This window comes from Saccostrea echinata, unplaced genomic scaffold (genome assembly GCF_033153115.1).
Source record: "Saccostrea echinata isolate AGI-Se365-2 ecotype Australia unplaced genomic scaffold, CSIRO_AGI_Sech_v1 ptg000001l, whole genome shotgun sequence".
NCBI classification, from domain to species: Eukaryota; Metazoa; Mollusca; class Bivalvia; order Ostreida; family Ostreidae; genus Saccostrea; species Saccostrea echinata.
The window spans coordinates 50,308,962-50,324,037 of NW_026889750.1; the positions used below are offsets into that span (position 1 = coordinate 50,308,962).

A 15,076-nucleotide genomic window follows, 5' to 3' on the forward strand; every position below is an offset into this window, starting at 1 on the left:
ATTTCTAAACGTTCTATTTGTCTTTAACTAAACTGATATGAATCCAAAAATAAAAACAAATTTAAGAAAATAATTTCTGCCTGGTGCCAAAGTCTTCTTTTTGGCTGAGGCTTCACAATAAGCAAACTGTCGGTATCACGGAAGTTTTTGTTAATCTGTTGCCGCGCTAGCTCTGCACTCGGAAGCTGCTGTAGATATCGGTAGATCAACAAATAAGATGTCACCGATACAAAAACAACCCAGAAGTACAACGATAAATTTGGTCTCTACGTTTCGTTCCCCATGAATATCTAGTACCAGGTATACATGTAAAGAATAGGCATAATTCAGTTTCTGGTTTATAAAATCCTACCGAATGAAAAATCTCTTTTCTGAATCTTCACTGAGCTTCAATAATCATTTTTATGTCCAAAGTTTACAGGAGAATATGTCATACTGTTTAAAACTCTACAGGCCCGTGGGGAACAATTTCAGTTGGGGGGGGGGGGGTTAACCAAACATTTTCAGTTTGGGAGGGGCACTACCAAATGCAAGCAAATATATCTTGACAAAAAAGGTCATTACATGTAATTAATGAGGGGGCACATCAATAAAAGAAGTATATCATATATCTGCAAAATTAACAACCCCCCACCCACCCCGGTTCCTACAGCCATGTGCTAGAGCATTCCACTGCCGGTTTTGGAATGTGTGCATGATTTATAAGTCAGACAAAAAGTTTCATGGGACGACTGTTAAACTATCCACCCCAAATCTTGAGAAGAACTAATAACAGCATTGAGATGGAAATTTAGAACTTTGCGTATATGTACTCCTGTTTCTAGAATACATATTCTTTGCTGAGACGCACCTGCTTATCTGTCATTCAGAAGAGTTCAAACCCATAAACACGAGACTATAGCTGGAATAATGACCAATAATGACGTCTACAGTATTACTGTCTCATCTCTAGCTCAGACACGGATCTCAGGAAAAAAAAAGAGCCGCTGGATACAGAAAAAGTCCGGGATCGGCGTCTTCAAGCAAGTGGAATTGATTTTTTTCTTATTCTTTGCCTTTATAACGACCAAATTATCCTTAATTGGACGAACACAGAAACTATTTGAAGTCAGAAGGCTTAAAGCCAAAAGAAATGTCTACAATTTGAAGTACGTAGTTATCAGAAAAAAAATAGCAGCACAATGCAGCTAGGCAAATTTTAACATCTCACAAATTATAGTCTAAAGTCGGTCTAACAAATGTAACTGAAAAAAAAGTATATTGCTGCAATTTTTATTTTTTGGACTCAAACTGATAAGATAACTGAAGAGTTTATATATATATTTCGAGTATATCTGTTGTTCGATCGTGCTGTGCCTAATATCAAACAGCTGGTAGGAAGCATACAAACCGCCAATCAATTATGACTAATAAACGCTACTACCAGTAATTCACAGTTTATAAAATTGATTTTGTAAACAAGATTTTATTCAAAAGTCGATAAACTATTTCTCTTCCCGAGTTCAACACACACACACATACAGAGAGAGAGAGAGAGAGAGAGAGAGAGAGAGAGAGAGAGAGAGAGATGTAACTCAATAAGTATGGTATATAAAAGCCTTTTCAATTATTTGTTGTTTTTATTGAACAACAGCATAATTCAAACCTTGAAACACAATATCCATCAGTATATCTATTTTTTTTTAATGAAAGTCAGTATTTGCATGAAAAAATAATACTGGGTATCGTATTTAAACAGAGAGGTGGATTAATATTGTATTTAATACCCGGAGTCATTTAATAAACTCTGTTCTCTGATAAAATCACTTTTCCGATAAACTAATAATTATAAGGCGTTAACTGGCGGTAGGGCCCCAGTAAGTCATGCTATAATTATAGGGCGTTAACTGGTGGCAACGTCCCATTATATCATACTATAATTATAGGGCGTTAACTGGCGGTAAGGCCCCAGTATATCATACTATAATTATAGAGCGTTAACTGGCGGTAAAGTCCCAGCATATCATACCATAATTATAGGGCGTTAACTGGCGGTAAGGCCCCAGTATATCATACTAATAATTATAGGACGTTAACTGGCGGTAAGGCCTGGTATATCATACTAAAAATTATAGGGCGTTAAGTGGCGACAAGGTCCCAGTATATCATACTAATAGTAACAGGGTGTTAACTGGCGATAAGGCCCCAGTATATAATACTACATGTAATAATTATAGGGCGTTAACTGGTGGTAAGGTCCCGGTATATCATACTAATGATTAAAGGGCGTTAACTGGCGGTAAGGCCCCAATATATCATACTAATAATTATGTGACTTAACTGGCGGTAAGGTCCTAGTATATCATACCTTGACGACACCTGCAATCAAGTACAGGTACAGCGCGCCTTCGGCTGTACAGGTTTCTGATTTTTAAAACAATAAATTAACGCCAAATCAAACAAAGATGCTGCATAGATTTTTCACATGCAGTTATAAAACACTGAGAAAAAATAACATTAATATTCATAAATCGTGAAGTTCTTCTCTCAATTTTCTGGTCCCTTGTATTGTTATGATTTAAGGGTGCGATTCTCAATCCTCGCAAGTTCTACAGCTCCACGGTTGTGTTAGAAAAGGCCATCACCTGCAGACTTTCAATACACAAATTAATATACGTGAAATATTGCTGGGGTGTCAAAAAGCAAATAGAATTTTCTTAACCATCGTCGAAGATGAGGCTATAAAAACTTAAAAGCATTAGAACGGACATAATGTTACATAAATGACATTGTTATCGTTGACCTGTATGACATCGACTGGAGATAAAAATTAGCGAAAAGAGAAAACAATTCGAACACATTTGAAAACCTTTTGAAAAAATTGTAAGCATAATAATTTACCCGAATCCAATACTTTGTCGTATATGGCTCCCATATCAGCGAATATTAATTCCAGATAAGAATTGTGTATTTTATAAACAAACTAGCGCCATTAATATTTCTTATAGATCCTGTCACACGTATGCCACAAAGGTCCTGACATTAGCTGTGAATGACTTTGTTGTCACGAAGTAGTTATAATTTTTTTCACCAGTGTCTCTGTAGCAATCGAAGCCCGAAGTCTCGTTAACGATAGTAATTGTTTAAACCTCGACGGAGAATCTGCAATCCTTTTTCTTACATTTTGACGAAAGTTTTAGAAAATGACTCCTGGAGAAGTAATAAATGCCACAATTATCCGCAGATTCCTGATCTTTCCGCACACTTGCGCATTCTATACACTGGGTTGCCAGATTTCTAAGAATTCCAAAGTCAACACAGAAAAACAAATCTCAGAGTAGCACAGGAAGTGAGAGCTAACTTTGGGAAATGCTAATTGCGGATTGGACCCACGGCTGAAATCACAGCAGCGACCAATCCTGTGTAACAAGTGAATCGGTCGCCAATACGGGTGTTCGCGTACAAACTGTGATGAGAGATCGATATATACATGGTCCACAAGTGATTCACATTCAGCAAATCGCGAATTACCAATTAGCAGGTGCCCGCTGCTCCTTCTTGACAAAAAAACTGTACTTCTGTTCTGGTGTTTATGTTATTATGTGAAAATGTTAAGAGTGGTTATTGATTCCGATTAAACGCCAGACATAAGTAATGATATAGAGTATAAAGTAGATCTATATATAAAAATATGTTACAGAGACAGTATATACTATATATAACAGTGTATATTTCCGACCTAGTAAATATACTCTTTGGAATTGAAGAAACCTACATAAAAGAAATATTCGGTGCCTATTTGTAAACAAAAAAAGCAGGATAAACACATTAAAGACCCTTCTCTTTGATATTAACTGACAGGTACCTCTGTTTTCTACATACACCATCAATGTTTCGGGTGTTGTTCTTGTTAACATATTTCGTACATCACACTTAATTTTAGCTAAAATAGTTTATGCATTATGAGATTGAATATCTAAGAAAATTAGTAGAAAACTTTCTAACACTTTTTTTGCTAATTATTAAAGAGCTATAGAGAGTTTTCAACTAATTTCAAGGATATTCAATCTCACAATGCATGACAGATTTGGCATATTCCGGTATTGTTTTCTTCAATAAGATAATACATGTATTCCTTTTGGAAATGGAACGATATTTTGGTTCAAGGTATGATTTTAAGGGGTAAACTCTCTCTCTCTCTCTTTCTCTCTCTCTCTCTTCCGTGCTTTATTTATGACATAAACATTTTTCTCTAAAAAAATTCATAAAATCACTTAATTTGAAAAAAACTTATTTTTTCGATTTCACATAATTGTCTTCTTTGATCGTCATAGAAACTGAGTATGAACAGGCTTTCATTCATTAGAACAGGGATCAGAGAGTACAAATCTCGTTACTTGAGATGAAAGACAAACTATTTCTCGAGAAAATCACTGACAAAGGTGATTCTTATAGCAAGATCATAGACGGTAATTAAAGACCACAATCACTTAAGGATGGACACAGACGAAAGCACATCGTAGGCAGAGACAGTGATCAAAATGTGGAAAGGTAATGCCTTCAAGAATAGTCGCTTCTTTGGTCTGCCTCCTTGGGGAACGCGTGAGTTTTTGTTGACAAAGAGGGAGGCATCGATCGGCCCGTTACCACAGAGACCGAGTATTAATGGAGGAATACAAAGCTTTCCGACATCAGAACATCAATACCTGCTATCATTCCTCTCAGACCTATCAGGTCCCAGTAACGTCCTCATTAAATCTAAGAACCCGACAATCACAGTGTCATCTCTCGGCCTTGGAGTCCACAATCACAACCTCATCACGAGAATTCTCTGATTCCTGACGTCAAACTCGCATCGATTTAGACAATTAGTGATACATTCCGGAAACGCCATTTTTTAATTGTTCAACACAAAATTATTTCGATTTGGTAAACTATCTTTTATTAAAAGTTACGTGACTATGTGCAGTAAACTAGCTTCTGTTTGATTTTTACTGGAAAAAACAATGCATGTTCAATATCATTACGTATAAACCATTGAAAATTGATGAGGACGCTCCACTTGCAATGATTTGGGTTTTAATAATTTGCTTTATGCTGGTGTTTAAAGCTGACATAAGAAAAGGCAGTAATGATTCATAGGATCTAAAATCAGCAGTTCAATCCAGGTAGAAAGTGCTTGTCATTAGAATTAATTGCTAGGGGCGAGGTAAGAGTTTCTTACGTTACAAATCAGATACACAAAACAGATGGCATTTAGTTAATGAAACACAAATAAAATCCTAAAAATAGTAGGAAAACCATCACGTATTTCCAGTCTATTAAGTTCACGGTAAATTACTATATCTTTATGTGCAGCAGATAAGTGGCAAAAGTATTCCCCATTTCAGGCCCACAGAACAAGGCGGGGCCAGTCCCCTCATTTTGAAGAAAAGTATTTTGCTGTGTTCTTAAATTGAAATTTTTCATTTAAAGGCTGCTTTTCCATCCCCTAAACATTTTATTGTTGCTATGTAGCAGTTCTTTGGCATATTTTTGCATTGAAAAGTTTGAGAAAGATCCTACCCCCTTCCCCCTTCCTCTCGAAATAGGATTTTCAAGCTTGGGCAGCTTAGGTTCTATTTATTTATCTTCTCTCTTTTTTTTTTTTGTTTTTGCTTATCAGTATTTTGGGACCCAGCGTTGAAAAAACGTTGCTACAGCTTTCATCTTTTGCCCATAAGGCTATATAATTTTTTTTTTTTAGATTTAGGGAAACTATTGATTTTTGTTGAGCAATACTGCTTATTTCGTACACTTCCTGTTTAATATGATACATCGAAGACTTCCTCCTCGAATAATTAATTCAGTAGTCAGAAGCAGCACATTGCTTCAACAGAATTGGAAATCTTTTATATACGAGATGAAAAAGACAGCGCAATACATAGGATTTCTGTAAAACCAGTTTCATCTTTCATAATTACATATAAAGTCGTCGAACTGAGAACGTTGCCAATTTCCTGTCTCTAAAAAAATCACATTTTGGTTTATAGAAAGTAGATATCTTGATTATGTTACAAGCTACAACATTTGACCATTTACTACATGATATGTACAGATAAGCTAGTCAAAACATGCACAATATGGATTAATGAATAAATGTCTGATAATTCTCTTTAATATCTATTCTTAACCTTTAAAAATACTCCATTATTTTTTTCCTTTTAACTAAATGTTGTATTTTTATCAACATGTTAATGAAAAACCTATGCTAATCAACAAAAGCCTACATGTACGTATATCACAAACGAATTAATTTTTTTAGGAAAAAATATATAGACACACTAGCATAAGGACCAAAAACTCTGGCTTGCGAATCAATAGCAAAAAGTACGAGTTATCGTTCTTTTGCCACAACAGAAAAGGCGATACAAACACGTTTGAGCTAAGCCAGATGTCTACTAAAAAGCAACATGCATGTAAATTTCTAATCCTATACGGTGCCATGCAGTATAGCGCATAATAAACTACCAGTACACTCTGTTAAATACTTCTCACCGACATATTAAGGCAATGCACATACATATATACATGTATATATATTTATATGAAAAGATATATTTTATTTCGCTTCTGTTCAAAATATAAAAACCTCTCACCAACTGTATCGTCCATTGTGGAAGAGAAAATAAAAAAAGGTAAAAATTAGACAAATATAGAAATCATACACAATGCAGTGGGTGAGGATGAAAATTAATCAAATATGCAAATGAAATGAGAAAAAAGTGATTAGATGGGATGTTCATTTGTAATTTATTGTCTTAAAAATTATTGTTAAAATTTGCAAAAACAGAATTTCCTTTGCGGAAGCCTTCTGTAAAACTGATTATTTCTTATCTCCATATAGTACATGCACCTGTAAGTTACAAGTGTTTAATAATTGTGTTCAGCTCTGTTTCACATTAATTATACATTCAGAATTGTCTGAATCAAATCAAACACAAAATTTATTTTCCGAAAGTTGCCGTTTTTACTAATTTCTTTTTACAACAAGAAATTTATATTACAGATAGACCACCTGTGCATAAATTCTGTATTGTGCACAGTTCATAAAAGAAAAAATGTTATATCTTAAAATACAGACACATTCTTAGAAGCATGCATGTTTATATCTCTGGGCTTTTATTGATTTATCAAAGAAGTATCACGTCATAAATACCGAATACTTTTATTTTTCCGGGCAAAATAATTAACAAATCAACAGAAATAAATCCAATGTTACAATAAATCCTGCATAAAAACAAATCTAATATAAAGGCAAGATATACACGAAGAGTAGAAGTCCTACTTTTCCCATCGACGTTAATAAAATGGAGAGAGAGAGAGAGAGAGAGAGAGAGAGAGAGAGAGAGAGAGAGAGAATCTTTAAAACACGTTCACCTCTTAGTCAAACCCTCAACTGAATTCCTTTTTTTCGAGGAACATTGATAAGTTCTACAAAATTATAAAACTAGAGGGAATCAGAAAGCTCTGTTGTATTTAAATTAAACTTGTATATATTTTTAAAAAAATAACACCTCCTTTATTTCAATTCACACCCATGAACTCTTAACAAGGACATTGCAGACCATCTATACCCATCATTCCCTCGTACAGTTTACATGTAAGTATAATACATGGTACGTATATTATTTGCAGGCTGATGGTGTTTATACACAACAGCAAGTGACTCGTAATATTTATTATCTGTAAACAGGATACTTAGAAGATATCACATCTTGTTGATAAATTCTCACCAGCTAAACCGTACATTTTAGCCCCAGACACCGAACTCCATCGGGTCACAATTTTGATTGGTCATATGCATGCTGTCCAATTTCCAATTTCCGTGGGAGGGGGCGGGGGTGAAAAAGCACATACATAGATCTGTATGCGTAACCATGTCACTTACGGACAAATACTAGCATAATGGAATTTCTAAATTTATTTATTTCCACTTTTTTGCGAAAAAATGTGTCGAGATCCCTAAGCAGTGAAGCATCCCTGATAATATAGGTTAAGCATTAAATTTTAACAGATACCGGTATGCGTAATACAAAAATAAACTGCCATAAGGAACAGAGTGTAACATGCAATGTTCTTGTTGGGATTCTAGGAAAGGCTGGATCTACCATCAATCTTTCCTGTCACGGGTAAATGACAGGAGATGATGAAGATATTGAATAATCTTATCATCGTTATCACCCAGGGAATAGAAGTGCAACTGTGGCCTTGACCTTGTACCAGGCCCTGTCTGGCATTAAATCACCTTTCGCATCTTCATCTCCTAAAACATTATTGCAGATTTTTGTTGTCCTTTCTGTTTGTTTCAGGAGGTTGGATCCTGCTATCAAAAGTCTTTAAATTTTTTTTTGTCAAGTATATTTTTAGTATTTACACACATAGCTTATTTAAAAAAATCAATACGAAAAATGGGGACCAATACAATGCTTTTGGAGCTACGGTCCAGTTAATATTAACCTTTTTGCACTGTAATTGCATCTTAAATAATATTTTTTTCGAAATTTTCCCTCAAATATTTTTTTTATCAAAATACATCATGGGACCAAAAACAAAGGTCCAGACAAAAATCTGCTCAAAAGCTGAGGATCGAACCTCCTTAACTGCACTCATAAAATCAATTTCCAATACCTTAAGCAAAAAAAAAAACAAAAAACAAACAAAAAAAAAAAAAAACAAAAAAAAAAAAAAAACAAATACAAAACAAAACAAAAACCAAACATCATATGGTAAGCTTCTCCTCTTTGTTGTTACATGAGATAAGCACAAAATTAAAGAAATAATTTTAAAATACCGGTATGAAAGAAACCATATGCATCCCATTAGACCTTCTCAGCATTACTTGAACTTTTGATCCAGAAAATAATCGTTATGAACTTACATCCAGTATATGCTTACTTAGATTAAGTCTGATTAGTTTAAAATTCTCTAGAGAACATGAACATGGACAATTTGTTGATACAGATATCATCGTTCTACTGATGATGTACGTACCCGAGGAGTACGATATTCAACGAGCCCAAAAGGCGAGTTTAATATACTACTTCGAGGGTGCTGACCCCAAATTTATTGTTTTATAACTTGATTCAATGATAATAAGAACTCGTTAAGCAAACCTCACTATCTTTCTTGATCGTTTACATGTGTTGAATTCCTAACCGAAAACAGGGAAAGACATATGGGATTTCCTTAGACGACCCCCCCCCCCTCCAAAAAAAAAAAAAAAAAACCATTCAATTTTGATTCCCATTTTGGACCAATTTAGAAAAAAAAATCAAACGTTATATTCACCTGGAAGGTAGGGTGCAGGTTAATGTAGTTTTTTTCTGAATTCTAGAATGTTGGATTTCAGAAAATCAGAAAGCTAAGAATCATTCAATACTATAACTAGAACTGTCCATAATGGAAAAATACCAAGTCACTTAAAGTATCTATTAAATGGATCTATAGTATGTGCGATTCTTTTAGATTTTAGTTGACAGAGAGATGTTGCTTTTAATTGAAATTCAAATTTGCCAGTTAATGAGATTAGTCAAACCATCATCTCTCGGTCGATAAAAACGTCGGGATGATCCAGACTTGTAAATTTAAGGAGATCCTGTTGAAGTATCAGACAAATAAAGAGACTTCGAGTACATTAAAAAGGGCATTAAAACTTGGAGACCTGTGCTACTATAGTTCATATCGCAGACAGAAGGATATACGGGATGAAAACAATATACCCCCGATTTTCCATCTTAGAGGGTATAAAATGTTCTTACTTTACGCCACTCTGCTTATTCTTTACATCTGAATATTGTACCCCGGGATCAAACCGGAAACCGGAGACTGTGTGCAAGGAATCAAACTGGGTATCTCTTTGCCTTACTAGCAGTTAAAATCAGCATACCAAATTTGAACGATAACATTATAAAAGTAACATCTAATTATCAAATTAGAAATGGACGGGGTAAACAGTTCGCAGTCCGAAACAAGTTAAATTTTATTACACAGAAATACTGATGTAAAAAAACCCCATGTTTTTTACATAATCGATCAACTTCTTCAAGATGTTTATCTGCAAAACGATTATGCAATTCACAGCAATTGGCGTATGCGTAAAACAACCTTGTTTATTTTCTTTTTCGGTAAGACCGGATGTTTACCTCTTCCTCAGATATACTTTCAGTCATCACTGTATGACATTTAGGATGTGTTCTTGAATCAATATTGTAAAACCTATTCAATTCAAGCGTTAATATGGATATATTTTAATCGACAGCCAAAAGTACCTGTTTAATACTTTTATGTTTCATTCATAACAAAATATTGTTTTAATTAAAGTAAAGTAAATCAAAAGTAACCGAGGAAACAAGATTTCGACATTTTCTAGTTTGAATTCATTCAAATTAAGGTCAAAACTGATTTCAATTTGTGCTTGTTTAGAGACATTAACCCGTAAGTCTTGAGACTCGACACATCTACAGGTCGAAGTTACATGTAACAGAATATATACTTAAGCTTTGATACATTACAATCAAAAGACCCAGAATCATAGCCCGGCCATCTTTTCACTATTTCTCATTGCCAAGAGACCTAATCGTTGAGGTGTGACCTTGAGTTAAGATTCAGGTCCAGAACAACAACATATAAATAAAGTTTAATCCATTCCAATCGAATGGTCTATAATTACAGCAAGGATAAGATTAACAGTTATCGAAGAAAAACCGTATAGCTAGTATGTTTCTTCTAATGAAGGGTTGTTAGTTTGTTGTTTGCTTTACGTCCCTTACAAAATATTAAACTCATGTTGGGACGCCGGTGGAAGACTGCAAATTTTAGCGTTGAATCGGCTCTTATGACTGTTGAGCATGCAGTGAGGGGCACTGACTTATGCCTGATGAGCATGCAGTGACTGTGAGGGACATAGTCGTGCCAGTGTCTATTGCAACACTGAACCTTGGTTAATACGGTCTCAACCGAAAGAACGCCCATACTAGGGGAGACATTTCATCGTTGTAACATGCACACAAATCATGGCCTTCACATCTAGTATTTAAAAGCTTTAGAGACCATAAACAAAAATCATGCCATTGGTATATGTATATGTAAGCATTTACAGACAAATAATATAATAAACAAGATATGTTTGTCAAACACTAATACCCCCGTATGGCAACTTATGGCGAAGGTTAAACTTTCTCAAATGCAAGTCAAACTCCATGGTCAAGGTCAAGAGATCAAAAATGTTGTTACCCAAAGAAAGGAATTGTGTCAATGGATATACCTGGTAAATATGAAAGCCCAAGCACTAACCATTCAAAAGTTATGGTCAAAGATAATGTTTTCTAAAAGTGGGTCAAACTCCAAGGTCAAAGGGTCAAAATTAATGGTACGCATGGGATGAACTTGTAATAAGAAATACACATGCAAAATATAAAAGTCTTAGCACCAACTGTTCAAAAGTTATGGCGAAGGTTCAAGTTTTTCTAAAGTAGGTCAAACTCCAAGGACAAGGTCAAAATTGTTGGTATCCAAAGGAAGGTCTTGTCAAAAGGAATATAACTGTATTTGAAAGCCCTAGTACTAACTGTTCAATAGTTATGGCCAAGGTTAAAGTTTTATCAGTCATTAATTTTAAGCTTCCAAATGTGTCTCGTATTCATAAAGTCTAATATCCATACAGTAGGTTAGTTGTTTTAACCAGATGTCTCTAACAAGAATGTGGCTCTACTGGTTTGTACTTATAAGAAAGGAATTAAAAAAGTAGCACCTGGGCTAGAAACTATGGCAACAAATATAAATAGAATATTGATACTGATCCTTGGTTTAGTCTCTTTTTGTGTTTTATTGCAATCTTACTAAAATTGTAGAAGTAGTAGCTTTCTGTAATTTCACAGAAATTTCTATTTACAGTAACCATAGTAATATTGCATATCAAAATATCTTGGTGCATTCTACTTGTGTACAAGGTTAAATTGAGATTAGACTAAACTGTAGGAGGAATAGCGTTTTGAAAGAATTTCACATAAATTTCTATTTCAGTAGGCATGGCAACACCATTCATAGAAATCAAAAACCGATTACATGTTGTACACCAAATTTTATTGAAATCTGACCAAAACTGTAGGAGGAGTAGCATTTTGAATAAAGTTCACCGCCACAGAATATGATACGCCCTTCAGATATTATTAATTATCAGATTAAAAGATGAGAGTACATCTGAGAAAATCATGTCAACTTTGGTACAAAGATTTCAATAATTTTTCCATTTCTAATGTTTGATGTGCATCTCCTATGATGTAGTTATTAATCAGAACAAATAATACATCACATATATTTCTCAACTGGTTGTGTTAAGGTTTCACAAATACCCAACTAAAAACTTTATTTGTTGTATTTTTATGAATCATGAACAATGCTTTAGTGCAATAAACATCAAAAACACTAATCAGTATGTTTATTCTTAGACTGTTAATCTGTCATTTTAGTGAGACGAGACATTCTGCAATTTGGTTGTTGAGATGTAAAAAATAAAACAAAAATATCATATAATACAACAATAAAATATTTTTAATAAATTTTTACCTAATTATTATTTTTTGAATAAAAGCTATAACGAACAATTATTGAACAATTTGATAAATGCTATCAAATGAAATTAAGAGGCCAGATTCCCCTGAGTTATAGATAACACCTGCTTGATCAGAGATGCTCTAACAGAAAAGATTAAGAGAGTCTTCTTACACCATACTCATTTTAACTTGATAGATACAATGATCATCTCTAATCGAAATGTTCCTTGGACTACCATGGATTGATAATTACACCCGTGAGATGGTTGGGATTCTCTTGTTATTGAAACAAAAGAAATATTTCATGTATATATGTTATATATATCTGTACAGTATATCAATACATAATGTAAAAAAGTGACATTTCTTGATTTAACATTTTTGATCTGTAGGGGGATTAAGTAGCTTAAATTTTTTGAAACAAATATCCCCTTAATTTGAGGTCACAGTGACCTTTATATACGGTATGACACACTTATCAAAGATGCATCAATTGACCAAGTTTGATGATTCTAAGCTAGGTCTCATAGTTTTCAAGTTATAAGTCGGACAGGATTTTTCCATATTTGGCCATAACATCTTAATTAAGGTCACAGAGACATACTTTTAATGTGCGACACACATTCTACCCAAGATGTATCAGCTGACAAGTTTAATTATTCCAGACCTCTTAGTATTTAAGTTATGAGCAGGACACGAAAAAGCATACAGACGGACGGACATGAACTCCAAACTATAATACGTCCCATCCCGTCTTGAAACGAGCGTATAAAGAATGTTTATAAACAGACAGACAGGCAGAAAAAACAGACATATGAACAAGGGACACCAAACCTCTATTTTTTGACCAGTAGAGATAAAAAAGTTGGTAAATCAATTACAAATTGAAAAGTTTCAGCTAATCGAAATTGCGTTCATGAAAAAGGTGAATATTTAATAGTGATTAATGTCATAATTTCTGTTTACAATAGAATCGTGAACAGGGCTAAAACTACAGAGCCCTGGAAACAACAGAGGTGGGTTCAGTTGCCAAAAATTAAGGAGTAAGCATCCCCCTGTCGGTCGGTTAAACCTGCGTTGATCATGACCCTCTGAATTGATAACGGAAACGGGGTAAACCTTTGTGAAAGTAAGAGTTAATACAGTGACCTATCAATCTGTATTAACTTGCAAACAACGTCAATATATCGACCATAGAAATCCCCGAATGCTGAATTTTTATAATATTTTTGAAAACCCTTTAACTTCAACTTACTTGTCAGTAACCTTCTCAGTTTAAAAATTGCAATATGTTGTTGTATAAAAAGTTGTTTTATGTATTACAAGTACATACAAATTGATCTGAGTAGAAGAATTTCTAGCAAGATCCCATCGAATTAGAAAAGACACTTTATATTGTTAAAGTTAAATTTAAAAAAAAGAACACTTCTCATTCATAATCTACTATATTCATACCGATTAAATTACATAAGATAAATTAATTATTGATTGGAGGAATATCCCAATACACTCCTATACATATCCTAGAGAACAAAATATTTTCATGAGCAATTTACGCTGAAAAATCAACAGTATAAGTTCACGTTTCTTTATGAAAATATTTAACGTCATCACTTTTGAAGCAAAGTGGTACAATATCTTTTTTTTTAAAGATTTGGGTTAACTCACCTTTTTTCCTAAATTCATTCCTTTTAAGGTTAAGCCAGTTGGTGAGAGCATCCATGCTACCTAGCCTGATCAGGTTACAAAAGAGGAAAGAGTATCCGCCAAGTGAGTGTATTCGGCAACAGTTAAATTATTTAAGCGTTACTCTGTTTTTAGATCCCGGAATAAGCATGTAAAAATTCCCCTGAGAGAGTTGGTGTACAGTAGGAGTTCTCCGTTATTGACTTTCGTCGAGAGTGGGACATACATCCAAGAAGTTTCTCTTGGCCTAATAAAATAAATTTCGCCGCCCTGTTGTAGAGGATACATATAAAACAATAAGGGGGATTAAATATTCATGACTGGCTGCAGAAAATCACTTACAGCCATACAAGGTCTAGTGTGAATCATTCATGATTGCAGTTAAGGGCACCCCACATACTCCATCAGTTACCATTTGTGCTGTCTCATAAAAGCAAAGCTAAGGAATAAAAGTAGGTTGTTGCATAGAACATCCAGAATTTATCCATAGAGTGGAATACCAAGAATATACCAACAGGGTTAGCGTTCTACGGCGAACTTTTGGTATGCTGTTAACCATTTTTATTTTTTACCTTCTAAGTTCATTTTTGTGCTTTAGGTGAATTGTTCATTTCCTGTTTTAATTTCTGTTATTAAATTGACTGATAACTTGCACTATACATGAATGAGATAATTGAAAAATTCTGAGCAATTTATTTTAGTACCGACTAGCCGGGAGCCAAAAAATGTTAATAAACTGTACATGGGACTCACAAGTGATTGGAACAAAATATTTCTTTCAATACTCTAAAATCATACAAGCCAAGCACTTATTAGAT

At 34.2% G+C, this 15,076-nt stretch overlaps 1 protein-coding gene across 6 annotated transcripts in view; it reads right to left on the reverse strand.

Annotated features, from left to right (window-relative positions):
* LOC133194065 (Kv channel-interacting protein 4-like) overlaps window positions 1-15,076 on the reverse strand; it is a 140,362-nt gene that overhangs the window by 13,771 nt on the left and 111,515 nt on the right. For 2 of the 6 annotated variants that reach the window (XM_061330056.1, XM_061330046.1), the window contains exon 1: window positions 2,881-3,439. The exons of the other annotated variants lie outside the window; for them this stretch is intronic. In XM_061330056.1, coding sequence (XP_061186040.1) covers window positions 2,881-2,914 — 34 coding nt within the window. In that variant the 5' untranslated portion in view covers window positions 2,915-3,439. Of the gene's footprint in view, window positions 1-2,880; window positions 3,440-15,076 lie in introns of those variants that run through there. 6 annotated transcript variants of the gene reach the window in all.